This window comes from Myiozetetes cayanensis, unplaced genomic scaffold, assembly GCF_022539395.1.
Source record: "Myiozetetes cayanensis isolate MyiCay16 unplaced genomic scaffold, myiCay2020 scf24, whole genome shotgun sequence".
In the NCBI taxonomy this organism is placed as follows: Eukaryota; Metazoa; Chordata; class Aves; order Passeriformes; family Tyrannidae; genus Myiozetetes; species Myiozetetes cayanensis.
The window spans coordinates 5,498,199-5,514,445 of NW_026087456.1; the positions used below are offsets into that span (position 1 = coordinate 5,498,199).

A 16,247-nucleotide genomic window follows, 5' to 3' on the forward strand; every position below is an offset into this window, starting at 1 on the left:
TATAATTTTTTTCTGTCAACCTCTGTTTTGTCTCCAGCCTGCTCCCCAGTCCAGAGCCGCAATCCAGACATTATCTATCCCTATTCCCTTATTGTTACAAAAAAAGGAAGAAAAAAAGAAAATATTTTACACTTCAAAGTCTCTTGAACTTGTATTAGCATTAGTTTTGGAAGTCTTCAGTTTAAACCAAAACAAACAAACCTAGAGATGATTATTTGCCTGAAGTGTACGGTTAAAAAAACACAAGTAAGAAAGGTTAAAAAAACCCAAAACAAAACAACCACACAACTTTTTCTTTCTACTAATCTTATTTCTGTTTCTTCCCCACTCCCAATTGCTTTGCGAATTTGTAATTCACTGCTTCCAAAGGTTCTTCAAACTTGTTCTACTGGTTTTCAGAAGCAGACAGACTTGTTTTTCTAAGCTCTTCAGCACACCAACTGAATTTATTTAATTTATCATTTTGGTCCTACAAAGAATCCCGGGACGCTCCTTGAAAGGTCCTAAATCACTCTGTTGTGTCCTATGGATATATTCAGTGTGTATTCCAGAATACTTTAATTACCTGGTATACGAAGCTGTACTAAAATGAAGGTACTATTTAGCAATCGTGAAGACCTTGATAGAACAGCTAATGGAAAAGCACGTTATCGTAAATAATGCAGCCAGCTACGAGGGGAGCAAATTTTAATGAAAATCCTTCCCTTGCTGTGTCACAAGACAAAATAAAGGGGGAGAGTTGTCACTTCGTTGTCCTGGGTGGAGGGGGCTTCACAAGGGCCTCTTTAAAGGCATCCTGGAGCAAGTTCCACCCTGATTTCTTCTATGTTAATGTTGTCCTGGAGCAAAGGTTCCACCCTGTTCTCTTCTGTATTAAGGTCCATGTTTCCAAGGGGTTGTAGGGACCCGAAACCTGTAAAGCTCTCGGGTCACTGTAACGTGCTGCAAGAGAAAGGTGTGGGATGCTCCCTCGGAGCTCTCACAAATAAAGTCTTGGAAACACAATTTTCTGGGGTCTGTGCATTCCCTGAAGGAAGGGGCGGGGGGCTGGGGCGGGGTGGGGGAAGGTCAGAATTGGTGCAACTATTTGGGGAGGCTGCGTGTCCTCTGTCTCTGTGCGGCCTGTGCTTAGTTAAAAAAAAAAAAACCTCCAGGCAGAACCTTTTTGCCCCTCAAGTTTAGCGCCGTGGAGCGGGGCCGGGACGGCGGCGCCTGAGGGCGCGGCCCCGCCCGGCGCGGGGGGCGCTGCCGCCCTGCAGGGCCGCGCCGGGAGGGCGCGGGGGGAGCGGGCGGGCGGCCCGCGGGGCCGGCACAAAGCCCGGGGCGGCGGCCACGGGGAGCCGCCCGCCTCCTCCGCCCGGCCCGCCCCGCCCCAGCTGTCCCCGCCGCCCGAGGGGAGAGGGGCGGGCCGGGGCGGGGCCGGGGCGGGCGGAGCGGGCAGCGAGGGAGGCGCCGAGCAGGGAGAGCACCGGGCGGGCTGAGGCAGCCGCGGAGCGGGGTGGCCGCGGCCCTGGCACGGCGGCGCCCGGGGGGGGCGGGAGCCCAGGGGCCGGGAGGAGGAAGAGGAGGGGCGCGGGCAGCAGGGAGAAGACAGAGGAGCCGTCTGGAGGGGCCGGCTGGAGGAGCCGAGGCGGCGGCGGAGGTGAGCGGGCGGCGGCGAGGCCCCTGCCCGGGCGGGGCTGACACCGGCCCCGGGGCTCGGGGGGTGCCCGGCGGTGTGAGCAGGGGCGGCAGCGGGGACGGGGCGTGTGGCGCCGCGCCCGGGGCGGAGGCGAGCGGCAGGGGGAAGGGCTGGGGAGGGCTTCCCAGCTGCTCGGGGGGTTTTCCCAGAGGGAGGTGGTCGCGCTGACCAAGCGGCTGCTGAGCCGCTGGTGTGTGCGGGCTCGGGGCGCGGGGCTCAGCCCGGGCCGGGATGGAGGGGCTGGCGCGGGCGGGGCGGTGGCAGCGGGTGTCACGCCGTGACCCCGGGGCTGCCGGCGCTCGGCTGCCGCGAACAAAGAAGTGTGCGGGGAGCAGCAGTGCCCTGCCGCACGGAACTCCCGAGAAACGCCCGCAGCCGGCGGCTGGGAAGCGGGGTGAGCGGAGGATTCGGTGATGGAGCCTTGTCGGGAGGAGTGTTTCTTAAGATGAAGGGGTATATATTCGGTTTTCCTCGGGGGAGAACGTGGGTTTGCGGCCGCTGTCATATCTGTTCATTGTTTATTGTTATTTTTCTCTTGCGTGTGGCTCCTCGCACCTCATAACAACGTATTTTCTTTAAAACAGCTCTTTCGGTTTCATTTAACAGTATTAGCAAAAATAAGTAATGAGAGCCCTTGACTTTACTCTTTGTTGTCTGCCTTTGCAGCTGACTGAATTATGACCTGCATGTAGGGTTAAAAGTGCTGTCTCCTTTATTTCAGAGCTCTAGGGGAAGATGTTGTCTCTTCTGACATCTTGCGATTGAGATACCTGAGAACAGGTTCAGTAACAATCCCAAGTTCCTGAAGAAGACACTTACGAATGTACTGAAATAAGAAGCTGTAAACCTCTTTATTTTCCCCTGTCGTCTATACTGTGTAAGAAACCGTAATCTGAAGCACTTCTCGGACACTCTCCCAGATGTATGAAGTCTGCAAAGCTCACTGTCCAAACTGGCTGTCTTAGTCAGTGGTACTTACCACATCTGTGGTGTGTATACAGTACTCTGAAGAAAAGTCACTTTCTTTATAAAATTCCCAGAAGGAACATTTTATTATGGACAGCTTTTTCTGGATGTATATCCAGGGAGATTAATGCCTAGAGTTAAAAGGCATTTAGTATACACTGCAAAGTTGGCTTTCCCTCAGTTTTTCCAGATGTATTATCTCCCCTGTACGCTGGGAACACGCACAGCCGCGTAAGCTACAGATGCAGCCATGGAGCTGTGTGAACTTGTGAGCCACACGAGAGGTGTTGCAGGGCGCTGGTACCAGACACGGCTTCACGATGTCAGCTGAGCTGTGATTGTGCCATGCTGATCGCAACAAAGCGCGCAAATGGAGTGACACCCTTCCTGCCAAGAGGCTGTTAAGTTTTACGAGGAAGGTTAACTGAGCTCCGCAACCTCTGTCAAGTTCTGTGCGAGATGAGCGCGTGCCTCCCCGCTCCGGGACGTTGAAGATGTGCTGCTGCTTATGACACGTCCAAGAGAGGAAGCTTTGTAAAATGGCTCAAACCAGCTTGCTGCAGGGAAAGCAGTTCTATTGTAGGGAGTGGGTTTTCCACAAGCTTCAGCACTGCCTCCAGGAGAAAGCTAACTGCGGTGGTAGCGCTGCCAACAAGCCATCTCATGTAGCGAATTCTGGGAATAATACCGGTGGTGTCTCTGGGAAAGGAGCTGCCTGGGGTGTATTGTTGGTAGGAGGGCCCGGTAGTGGGAAGACAGCCCTCTGTACTGAGTTACTGTGGCCAAGCTCACCTGCAAACCTCCAGAGAGGCTTACATCGCCAGGCTCTAGCCTTCCACTTCTGCAGGGCCCAAGACTCTGACACACTCTGTGTTGGAGGCTTTATTAGAGGTTTAGTCACCCAGATCTGCCGCAGTGGACTGATCCAGGGATATGAGGACAAACTAAGAGATCCTGCTATTCAAAGTCTCTTGCAACCCGGGGAATGTGAGAGGAACCCTGCTGAAGCATTTAAAAGGTAAAAACAAATGATAAAAAAACCCTATCACAAATAAACCACAAATAAAACAACAGATATCTGCTGTTTAGTTCTTCCTTCCAGTGAGTCTAAGATGCAGATAGTTTAAAACGTGTTTGTTTCATGGCTTGTTATCTCTGTTCAGAGCTTGCAGACCTACCATGGAAAAATCTAACTTTGTAGTTATAGCTGACATAAATAAATATTTACTTTTAAAACAAAGTTTATTATTAATAGTGAATTTATTTACATTTGTATATTAATACCTTCAGTTTTAACTAGTGTTTTGGAAAGACTTTAAAGTAATTGACTTCAGAGGGGAAAATACCTAGTCTGTGGCCTTCATGTGCCGTAAAGGTAGGGCATTTGTCCTTCACAGACCTGAAACAGACCTTACAGGACCCTTGGAAAAGCTTCCAATAACATGCTCTGTCTAAGAGGAAACTGGGCTAATGGATCTCTGGGTCTGATCCAACACATCGGTTTTATGTTTGTCTAAAAATATGTGGTAGGAAAATGTCAATTAACTCCTTATGTTACTTCTCACAATATGCACAGATTATGTCAAATCTTTATCGCCACTTATTTTATAAGTACTTCAAAGTGTTGAGCAGATCAGAAATTGAACAAGAAGGCTCACCCTGCCCCTTAGAGGGCTTGTCAGCTGTCTAAGCAGCGTGGAAAAAAATATATTTTTTAGTTAGTATTCCTTAACAAACCAAAGTCTCCTGAATGTGTTACTGATAATTTTGTTTCTGTAAGCATAAGGATGTGTATAAGGATCTATTATGTGTATATAACAGTGTATGTGCATAGAACAAAGTACAGTCTTGAGCGCAGCCTGTTCACGTGTGTCTCTGTCAGTCTTTATCCCTTGGGTTAACAGTGGAGAAAAATTCATAAAGGTTAAAGCTTGTCTTCATCAACAAAGCTTCAGTTGCCAGAATAGAACTTTTCTGGAATATTAGTTAAACAGAAATTTTTTAGTGTTATGTAGTGATGTAACTTTTTGTGGTACTTGAGGGTTTATTGGCTGATGTTGGCAGTATAAAAAAAAATCCTCCCTTCTCGTCTTTTTTTGCTTTCCTGACGCTTAAGACTGGGAAAACAAGTACTGAGGTTGAACTGTAGTGCTTGCTCTTATTGTCATGGTGGTGTAAAATAGCCTTCTAGTTCTGATGGCTCTTATGTCCTTGCCTGCTGAATAAACAGGATGCATGTCTACATTGTTCTCAGTGTAGTGTCTTAAATAGTCTAAACCAAGACTACTTCTGTATTTTTTTTTGTTTGTTGCTAAGTGAATATGCAACTTCTATCAGCTATTAAGGCTGTATTAAACCCTCTTAATTTCTAATGAGCAAAAACTGGGTGCAATTAAGTGTCTATAAATGGAATAGCAGACTGGCCATCTAGCTTTAGGCAGTCTTTTAAAATCACGAAAGTGGATTAATCTGGTGAGTAAGAGCCTGTTTATGTTTAAAAGTCTATTACAAGGAAATCTTACTAATTTAGCACAGGCAAGTGATCTCTCGGCTGGAATCCTTCCTCTGTTCTAAACATGGTTGCCTTACTCCACAGAAGAGGAGTTAGGTAAATGTCTTTAGAAAAAAATGCAACTTAGAAATAGAAAATCTGAAAGATATTTGTGAGTCAAAGTCAGCTTTTTAGACTGATTTTTATCGACACGGGATTTAACGATGGGCTCTTTGAATATTTAGGTCAGTATACAGGGTTCTTGGTTTTGTACTGGAAAAATCAAGTGTGACACAACATCCGGTAATAGTGTTTTCCTGCTCAAATTTTGCAGCGGTAATTGTGAACAGTAAACAGTAAAAATACTACTGGTGTAGTACAACAACTTCAGTTAAGGGGATTGGATTTTTTTTTGGCCCTTCGTGTATTCCCTTGCTGCCCACTTACCCAGATCTCCTGCTCTCAAAAGCAGCTGTGGTAGATGGTTTTCATTCTCATATTTCAGATTTAAGGGAGATGAGGTGTTAGAGACGAGGTGCTGTACTGGGAATATAAGTTTTCAGCACGGTGGCAGGGGACCAGGAGGTGGCTGTTGACAGCAGTACCACGAGCTTGTTCTGCTGGATGATACAATCTCTTGTCCACAAACAAGAGGAACTTGGCAACACCCTTCCCACCATCAAATGCCTCCTTCATTTGTTAACTGAGCTTTTGTTAATATATAAAGCATGCAGGAAATATTGAACAAAAATGTAAGTTAGGATGTTTTGTGGTTTCTAAGACTTGCCACTGAGCACTTTAGTCTTTCGCTCTGGTGTGTTCGTATATAGTTTATGTTAAGTGAAAGTTGTTGTAACGTGAAATGAGTTCTAGGAAGACTTAACAGTCAGCTGATTGCCTCTTGCATTGTGTAAAGGCACTGAAACGGCATAAAACTCTTGTCTCAATGCTCCATCGATTTTACCTTCTTTTAGTTTATTCAGTATAAGGGGGAAAGATTGTTCTTTAAAGGCTCTGTCAAGTTTTTGCTCTGGTTTTCACGGCTGCCCCAGACCCAGCCATGTATTCATGGCCTAAAATGGAAAGACTTCTCTTCATAAGTGCTAAACAAGATTACACCACTCTATTTTTGTGCTAATTGTCCTGGAAATAGTAAGAAAGAAAAGCTTCTTAATGTCTTGTGACATGTCAGTTTCTAAACAATATAAAGTTTGTTAGTTAAAATAGTGAAATCTTTTCCTGAAGAATGTTTTTAAAGAGATTTTTAGCAATCCTGGTGGTCATAGTGATGCATGAGCAAGCGATGACCTGGAGAGTTAAGATGTTCTCCTCCTGTTTAAATGTCTTATTTTAAGAATTTCTTATGCATTTATAAACTTAATGTGCCCTACAAATTCTTTCGGGGGCAGATCTTGCAGATTTGAAGAGCTGGAAGGGCTGAACTTTTCAAATCTATTTAACAAGTATTTGTTGCTGCACTGACAGCTGAGAGAAAGAACAGCTACTTAGGGTGCTGCTTCTGGGGCACTTCTTTTCTCAGGCACACAGTACTGGAGCAGAAAGGAGTCCTAAAAATTAAGGGAGGATGCTGAAGCCTCACATTCGAATTTGAGGTGAAAGTGGAGCAGAAGGGAAACCAAAGACTGTTACAAACTTCTAAAGTTAAAAAGAAATGATGTGTTAAATGGAGAGAATTTAATTCAAAAGGTCTGTTAGGTTCTTTTACCCTATTCACATAGAAAAATTAATAAACCAAATTTTGCAATACTATCTCTAGGGTTGTTTTGGTTTTGCTGCAGCAAGTTTATACTTCGATGATTGGTGGGAACGCAGGGAATACCAGTTATCCAAGGCCATGAGGACGTGAGGAATTCTGATATAAACCATGGATAATACTGAAATTTGTGTAAACTAGGCTGTAGAAAGGCATTTCCCTTATGTTCCTGGTTTATGTTTTTCAGACAGAGGAGATGACATTAAACACCTTCAAACAGTAGGGAAAGGCATAGAATTCCCATGTGTTGTGCTGCAGTTCTGATTATTGATGGAAGGCAGAGCTTGGCTGATTCCCAGCCCAGAAAGTGGCTTTTACTGAAAGTGTGGGCATAGTTTACCCTGCAGAGCTAGTTTGTTTTGCAGGCATTGCTCTTGAGTTTGAAAGATATCCATGACAAGAGCTCCTGGGTCAGTTCAGAGAATGTAGAGATGGAATATGTCTGCTAAATAACATGTTTTTAAACTTGCACTAAACTTGCCTTTAGTATGTGTTGATCTACTACAAACTTAAAGCAAAATTTGAGTTTTGCCTGGGTGTGTTGCTGAAATAAATAAATCAACAAAAAATGGTGAATTTCCACATCTCCCAGCCAGGTTGGTGCAGGTGGAGCAGCTTTGCTCTCACTCTCAGGTGAAGTTTCTTTCCATCTTCTGCATGTCTTTTCAGGAAACTTCAGATCTTGTGAGAGTTTTCACATACCTTCATCTCAGATACTGAATTTGGTTCAGTGATTTTCTAGTGTTTTTTTTGCTTGTGAAGTATCCTAACATTTTGTTACTAAAGTGTTTCTAATACAATTATTTTCATGGAAGAGGCTCTGATCAAAGTGATTTTTATTGGAGGAAAAATGAAGCTGGGAATTCAAATTTCCACTTTTTTGCATTCCCTTGCAAGTAGATGTCCCTGATCAGGAGAGACTCAAGTCACAAAAAATTTAAAAGAAATAAACCCACAAAACAAAGAGCTGTGGAACAAATCTGTGATTACATAAGAACTTCATAGAAGTTTTCTCAACTGATGGATCATCCTCTTTACCAAAAATGAATATAGGGAAGCTATGCCTCAGATCTGAAATATCCTTTTTTTTTAAATTATTTTTCTTTCAGAGAAGACACCAGGTTTTGTGCATGCTGATGCAAAATTCAGTGTAAGACTTTTCTTCTATTTCCAACTCCTGACCTCTCCTGCTCATATTTGGAAAGGGAAGCCCCAGAGAGTTAACCGTGCTGGGCAAGGTGACAGGAGGCATCCACACCAAAACTTTCAATTAATGGGAGTAAAGGATTTTTTGGTGTTGCAGTTTCCTCACGCTTTAGTGCTCTGTGAAGCTGAACTAAGTGTCTGTGGTGTAGCTCCTGTGTCTGCGTGGACAACAGATTTGCCTTGTAGCGGAACGTGACCAATAACATCAAGCGATACAGAGAGCAAAACAGCTGTATAGTTCTCTAGAACGTACAAGTATCTGCAGACTAGACTGTAGAAAGTGTGAGAGGTCATGTAAGGTTTTCTGCTGACTGCAAGTTTGAAGCAGGGGTTTATGTTGATTAAATTTGAAAGGCTTGTATGAGTCACTCGTTTGGACGGCGTTAAAGTGCAACAACTCTTGTGCCAATAGCTGTTATCTTATGTAAAGTTACTTCTGCCTGTTTGGTGTTTTGTCTTTGGCAATATGATTGAAACCTCATGAACAGCAGAATTCAGAGTAAAAACCTGTGAGTGTCAGCCAGTGCTAACAAGCATTTCCTCCCTTCCAGCCTTTCACCTGTATTGGCTTTCCATGCTACTGAGTTTTTTTTTTCCTTCCTTGTTTCCCCCAAGCATCATGTATCATCAGAAAGCTGCACATTGTAGGTGATGGAGCTTTTACTCTTCTCTAAATGATATGAGGAAACAAGTTTTAGTTCAAGTTCTGGATTGTTTGTGTGACAATGTAGAAAAACACAGGTTTGTACACTAAATTGTTATGTGACTTGTCCCAGGACTTTCAATCTGCAATATTGAAATGCCATTTTTCTTGCTGTTTATTAAGTGTAGATGAAGGAACAGGTTTAGACATTGAGTTGTATACGATAACAGATGAAGTGTGAAGAAGCTGTTCTTTTTTAGAACTCCTTGTACCGGCTTTGAAGTCAGTAATATAATTAAAATGATAATGGATTGTGTGGGCTTTATTGAACAATTAACTAGTGAGCTTTTTGCTGTTTTGGAGTGGCTTATTCTTAATTGCAAAACCTTCAGTGTGTTTTGGAGTAAATTTGAGATGACTTAGAGTATCCTGACTTTAATGGGGTTTTGATATTTTGCCTTACAAACTTTTTCTTTGCTAGGGAATTAACCACCATATGTGTTTCTGCTGCTGTTTGAAGCACCCAGGTTCTGACACCACTGAAAAGATAACAGTGAGAGGCAGCATGTTGGACATAGTTAGAGATTCCTGAGCTTGAGACACTGGAAACTTCAAAGCTGTTGAGATTTCTCTCAGTTTACTCTGTAAGACATTAGTAATTCAGTAGTAATCTTTTATAGGTAATAAACGTCTCCGTTTTTCTCACCCAGGTCTCAGACTGTCTGGAATAGATCTTCATCTTTTCTCTAACCTCCTTTCTTTTGGAAAGGGCTGCTACAGAGCCTTTCCCTCTGCTTCCACAGCTCCAGTGCAGTCTTGGTACTTGTAGCTTTGCAATGGTTACAGGGAAGGTGTGAATATGGATCGTCAGAGTCTCCTCATGTTGTAGAGCTCCAAATAGTAGAAACACAGCCAAGGACTAACTGTATCCCACGTCATACAAAGATCTGAATGCATAATGAGTTAGTTTACAAGACCCTTTAAAGAAGAAAGTTGTTAAACCTCCAGTGTGTTTAGTCATTTACCACGTGTAAAGTTCAAATGTGCAAGTGACTGATTTGAACCTTGAAAAGGTTGGAAGGGGACCTCAGAAAAATCAAGTCCAGCATCTCCTTCCCCAGGCAGGAGAAACTCAGTCTTGTTTTGAGAGATGCTCAAAACCTCTGCTCTTATGCTTCACAGTTCTTATAGAAAAAAAAAAATCTATATGTCTAACCTGAGTTGTTTTTTCCTGCTATAATCTAAACTTGTTAGTACTAACGGTGCTCTGCAGAGACATGGAGAATAGAGTCTTTCTTTCCTTTTTGGGACAGCCTTTTACATGTTTTAATATGGCTTTATTCTCTTTCATCTCATCTTGAAATTAAATAATTCCAACTTGTTGCGTTCCTCGGAGGTCACACCTAAAAATGTGATGTAAAAAAATCCCTTAGCTAAAATAATGTTTTCCATGTTTAAACAGAAGCAATGTTTTAGATGTGTAAATAGGCAACATTCTACTTCTGTACTTACCCAGAATTTTTTCTATTCCTACATCTGTCATTTATGCTTGACTAGAGTTCTGAAGCTATTTGGATCCTAGCTCAGAGGAGCTTGATCTGGTACAAGATAGAATTCTCCTTTTAGTAGGATTCATAACCGTTTTCAGTTAAAAACGATCTCATTTCAGTTAAAAACAAGTTGTTTTATTTGTTTATGATTTATTTTGTACTCAAAAATGGTAGAGGCAGGTCACCAACTGAAAATTATATCAATTCATAGGGGAGACAAAAAACTATTTCTGCAAGAGCATACAAAAGGGGTTAAAAAGAATCTGCCAACTCAACCTGTATTTCAAGCTCAATGGAAGTGAAGTTGCAGAAGGTAAATTCAGTCTTACGAGAGTATCTTGACTCTCCTGGAGCTTCTGATTCCGAGTATTTACATGTAATGTGTAACTGGGGCTTTAGACTTTCAACTGAGCTGGGTTTCATAGAAAACTCTGTGTTCTGGTGTTCTCCAGACTATTAGAAAGTTGAGCATTGCCTGGAGCTTAAGTACTTTGTGGCATGTTTCTCTTTAGGCTTTTCCCTTAAATCTGTGGAGTTAACGGGTCACATAGCAGCAGTTAGTGTTTCTGCAAGAGCAAGTTGTATGTTCCTCTTTCATTGTATGGAAGCACAGCCTACAGACTGAACATAATACCATTTAAGGTTTTAACCTTTTCAGATTAAATTACCATAAGAAAGTTTCCCTAAGGCATTTTAATAATGACAACTTACATAGGCCTTTTTGTCTTCTACTTCTATAGGCATTAACATTTTGCCTTTAATCAATGTGGCTCAGGCTTAAACCTTACAGGTTTTCCTATAAGCTGTTTAGTTAGATGGACCTTCGTAGCAATTCTTACTTGTTAATTATTTCCCTTCCCTTCAGTTTTCTATGCACATGTTCATAGCTTGTGCAAGGGTTTAAGTTTCTTTTCCTTTCTTCTTTTTCAGTGAAAAAAATGAAAAGGATTTGGCAGATTGTGAAGTAGAAAGGACTTAGTGTGTCTTATATACTGGGAGAAGATAGTATTGAAATACTGCCTCCTGAAAGTGTTAGTGAAGCAGTGGCTTGAAGAGGTTTCAGTTTCTTCTGTGTGATGATGTTTGCAATACACTGGTAATGTTGAGAAATCTTCTGTCTTTGTTTAGGGGCAGGAATGTTTTGAACAGTTAATGCAAAGACGCTTCATGATTGAAGAATTACTGCTCAAAAACAAATAATCAGGGAAAAAAAGGCAAGAAAATAATTCTGTTGACACAAGGGTTGAGTTGTATGTAGGTGTTCAAAGGTATTGCAGAGGAGGTGCTGCAAAGAGTGGATGTGGGTAGGTTCTTGGCATGCTGATGACATCAAAGTGTGATGAGAGCATGAAAGAAGAACTGAAAATGAGATAATGAGAAGGCAGCAACTGGGGACATTTACATAACTGATGAAGTTAAAGGGGCAAACCAATTGCAGTCAAGGCCTTCTATGCTGCATGTTTGCAGATGCCTTCACACAAAGAGAGGACCATAAAGTCTTGTAGATAGGTCATCAGACTTCCTGGCTCAGTTGTGGATGCCGTTGTTTAAATTGAGGAAGAATGGGAATAAAGGATCATATGTGAGTGGATCATATGGACCATAAACAGTGTCTTTTCCTTGGGTTTTTTTCTTTACCATCTATATCTAATCATCAGTGAAACTGATGATGGTGTGAGGAAGGGGAGATGGGCATCTGGCTGCACAGATGCAAGATGGTGTGCTGACAGATCCATAGTATCTTAGTACCCAAGAGAAGGAAGGGGGCATGGTGGCATGGCATGTCATGGAGTTGTCCTCCAAGAAACAGAAAACTTTACAAGTTCTAGGTTGGTTAAGGAAAATACCAGCAGTATAGAGGTAACATTAACAGGAAGGTAGGAATTAATCTCATGAGGAAAAATGGTTAAGAATGGGATTACAGCATGATTTCCGTCTTAGAGCAGTTAATTAACAAGTCTCGGTTTTAACTACATTGGCTCTTCTACAGCGATAGTGAACAATGATATAATCACTAAGCTGTCTATCCCTTTTTTACATTTTCCTGGAGTACGTTGGAAAAAAGCTCTGTTAATAGGTGAAGAGCATCTCATCCGTCAGAAGAGAAATTGTGCCCTGTCTGATTTTGGATTACCCTAAATTAGCAAAGGAGTCCCAACTCTGCCATCGTAACAGATGGAAATTTCATTGGTCAACAGCACAACACCACAAATCATTCTATGTTTCCATACCTTTTTTCTTTGGTACTTTTGTCTATTTTAGAGTATGATAAAGTTGCCATCCACAGTAAACATTTTGTGTATAAATTGTTGGGGGGGAAGGGAGAGAGATGTAGTTTCTATCACTTGTTCAAGTGTAGTTAAGGCTAAAACCAGATCCTACTAAACATGAAGCTCTAGAATCAGTTCCAAAGCTAAATGCATCACTGCTGTAAGATAATAGAATCAGATTCACGTGGTGCTAACCTAACAGTGTTTTTTGAAAGTAAACTGTGGAGAAGATGCAGAAAGGATCAATTGGAAATTTACAGTCAAAACAGAGAAATTATATCAGTTTGGGGGTGGGGGGAACAAACCACAGGATGACAAATATGGCCCCAGAGTGATGCAAGAGGAACATATGCTGTGGATTCTGCTTTGGGGAGTATGGGAGAATAATTTTGAGTGGGACACAGGAGAGCTTCTCCATCTGTTGCCTCTTCAACTAAGACAGTGCAGTTAAAGGTTAGGATAGTCCTTTTTACTTGACAAGATGGAAAAAGATACACGGTAACACAAACATAGTAGGGAAACTGCCTTAAGTGCTTGACTAGGAAGGTAAAATCTTAACAACTTTTCATCTGGTATTTGTGGAGAGCATTTTCTGGAGATGAGGTTGGGCAGTATAATCCTGCAATCAGTTCAAGAGTTGAAGTGTGGGGTGCTTTATGATGATGTGCAGGAAATGAGTTAGGCAGGTATAGAGCAATTCGATTAGGGATTGATCAAGATTTCAAAATTCCTACTGTTGTTTAACCTGGTTCCTCCAGGCAGGCAATTCAGGAACCCCCTATTATGAGCGAACAACTACCGCAGCACCTCTTCTTCCTGCTTCCCCATCAGTAGTGTTGGGTTTTATTCCATTTGGAATCAAATGCATAGGAAAGATCTAATTTGAGAATTGTCAGACTGAACCACAGCAATAATGATGACTTCTGCATGGTGTACATTAATCTACTGTATTCTGTTATATGGTCATGGAATAAGAGACCATAGGTCTGGCTGGACAGTAAATACCATATAGCTGACAAAAATGTATTCAGTGCAGTTTTCTACCTGTCTCATCTGGGTGGGGTTTTTTTGATTCCTTTTGTGGTTAGCATTTCTCTCATGTCAGCAAATACAATCATGTACTTGGACAGCAGTATCTGTTCCTTGTTGTGTTTAAGTGCTGCATAAATCGAGACAGAGAAAAGAAATGGATTTTTGTCTAGCTCCAAAATGTAGGATAATACCTGCAAATTCAAATGCCTGTAAAGCTACAAGAATTTCAATTCAGTTGTGTACTAATGTGTTCAGATAACAATGCTCACAGAAGCAGCTATATTTTTGTTTAACAAAGAAATACTATTTTTACGACTAAGGAATCAGGTAATTAATAAGGAAAGCTGAAAATAATATGTGTATATATATTTCACATGGCTCTACCTTTGGTTTCATAAATGATTTAACGCTAACTTTGTAATTTTAATACATTCTGTTGCATATATAAACTTGTTGGTTTTCTTATTGTGGCACATGTTGCTTTTCAACCACATATTTTTGAATATTACAAAGTTAGTAACCTAACTTTACATGTATGGAAAACAAGGTGCAGTATAGGCAATTCTCCCATTTCTACTAATAATAGTTTTCAGTGAGTCTGATTGGATGCTTTCATCTCATGCATTTGATGTAATGGGTACTTTCTCTGAAATTTTTTTTTTTTTTTAAGGAAAGAGGTGGATTTGTGGAAACCAGTAGTGAAAACTTAAGTGATGCTGAATAGAAAGAAAAGCACTGATTTTGACCCTATTAAAAGAGCTTTGAAGCAACACCTGGTGGATGGCAAGTTCGAGGTGTAAATATAAATACCAGCAACTTAAACAAACAGCTCAGAAACTGGGGGTGGAGGAGGAGGGGAAAGAGAGTTAGTCATATAGGTCATGGGATGGACAAAGAGGAAGATAAATGAGTGAGTAATCAAATGCCTTAGGTGTTTTCATACTAATGGAAAAAAGGTAAGGAGTGAACAAGCAGAACTGGAAATATTAGTATGCAGTCCAGATTGAGTTAAATGTTCTAAAAGATCTGTCAGGATATCTTGTATAACTGGTATGGTTAAAAAAAGTAGTTTGTTTTGTACATAATGTGCTTGCTTGTATTCTAGAATAAGCTAAAGAAGTTAAAGCCACTGAAAAATCTGTGATTTAAAAAATATATATAAAAATGTATAAGACACATATACCATATGTGGTGATAGTTTTACATGTGGGATTTCTACTTCATTTTTTGTTAAGTGTTATCTTTCATGGACTGTGAATAAAACTGTCCACCAACTACCTGTCAGACCATCTTGTGTACCTAAAAGTTTACCTACTTTCTCCAAGTGTAGCTGTTGGTAACTGAGAGAAATTCCCTCACCTCTAAACCATATCTTTCCTAAAATACAAGTGTTTTATTCCATCAAATCAGCAAGCTCAAGTAAACTAAGCTGCTTTAAGATGTCAAATGAAATTATCCAAGGCATAGAATTTGGATGATAATGTCTACCTCGTTTAAAAATTTGAATAACAAAACAAACATGAGAGAAACATCAGCTGGGAAAGCAAGATGTAAGCAGGAGTCCGCCAGTGACCATACTACTGATGTCAAAGAGGAGAAAATAGCTAGTGGGAAGACATAAATTTGCTTCAGTCAGATTGGAAAAAGTCAACTGAGAAAATGTAAGAAATGTTTTGGAGACAGTGACTGAAATGATCTTAAATGTGTTGGCTTAATGGTTGGACTCAATCTTAAAGGTTTTTTCCAACCTGAGTGATTCTGTGATTCTTTTTTTAGAAGGGGAGGAGAAGGCCGAACTAAAATCAGTGGGCCTGGAGGTACTGGTGACCTCAGATAATTTGTGGGTAAGATCTCATGAAGACTAGTATAATGAAAGGAATTAACTGAAATGAACGCTGAGGTCTCAAAGGAGTGTATTAAATGTCCAGTTCAGTGAAACTGAGCTCCTCTTCGTTCATGTGTGAAACACGAGCAGCAAGAACTGCAGAAAGCGAGTAGAGCAGCTACTAAATGTGAAAGTGAGAGAGTCATGTAAAAAATGAGGGCAAGACTGAAAGTTCAGGGTGCATTCATCATGTTTCCTGTGAGATGTGTTTTGTTTGGTAATAAGAAATAGCTCCATACATGCTTTAGCAGAAAGAAGACGATGTCCACCAAGTGTTGGTCTGCTATTCCTTGGGGAGGAAAAACTGGTAGCAGTGGGAAAGCTAAAATGTTCAGTGCTTGTGTATATTGCCCTTTCTTAAAAAACAGTCGTTATGCAGTCAGCTAACATAATTAAAACTAGCTAGAAAGAGGGAAGATTAAAGAAAAACATAGCCCAGCCAAAAAACCCAAACCAAACAAACAGAAACCCCATAGAATAGGTGAGATGTTTTCAAACTGTTACTGATTGTCTTCAAAGGACAGGTTATCTTTATCAGGATGGCTGAAAATTCAGACTTGAAAGAAAAAGTTGTATATTTAGTGTCTTGCTTTAAAAAGGGACAAAAAAGGCGGGGCACTAGAAGCCTGTCAATTGAAATGAAAAATTCCAGGACAAATAATCAGACAAACTATTTGCAAGCAGCTGGGAGATAACAGAGAGTTGAAAAACAACTCCCAGGGTATGACATGGCTTGGTTTTGATAAAGT

General features: G+C 41.4%; 1 protein-coding gene across 1 annotated transcript in view; it reads left to right on the top strand.

Annotated features, from left to right (window-relative positions):
• Nucleotides 1–1,543: 1,543 nt before the first annotated feature.
• Nucleotides 1,544–16,247, top strand: part of ANKRD50 (ankyrin repeat domain containing 50) — a 40,816-nt gene continuing 26,112 nt past the window's right edge. The window contains exons 1-2 of the mRNA XM_050320692.1: nucleotides 1,544–1,642; nucleotides 2,403–3,665. Of these exons, the coding sequence (XP_050176649.1) occupies nucleotides 3,187–3,665 (479 nt within the window). The 5' untranslated portion in view covers nucleotides 1,544–1,642; nucleotides 2,403–3,186. The remainder of the gene's footprint in view (nucleotides 1,643–2,402; nucleotides 3,666–16,247) is intronic.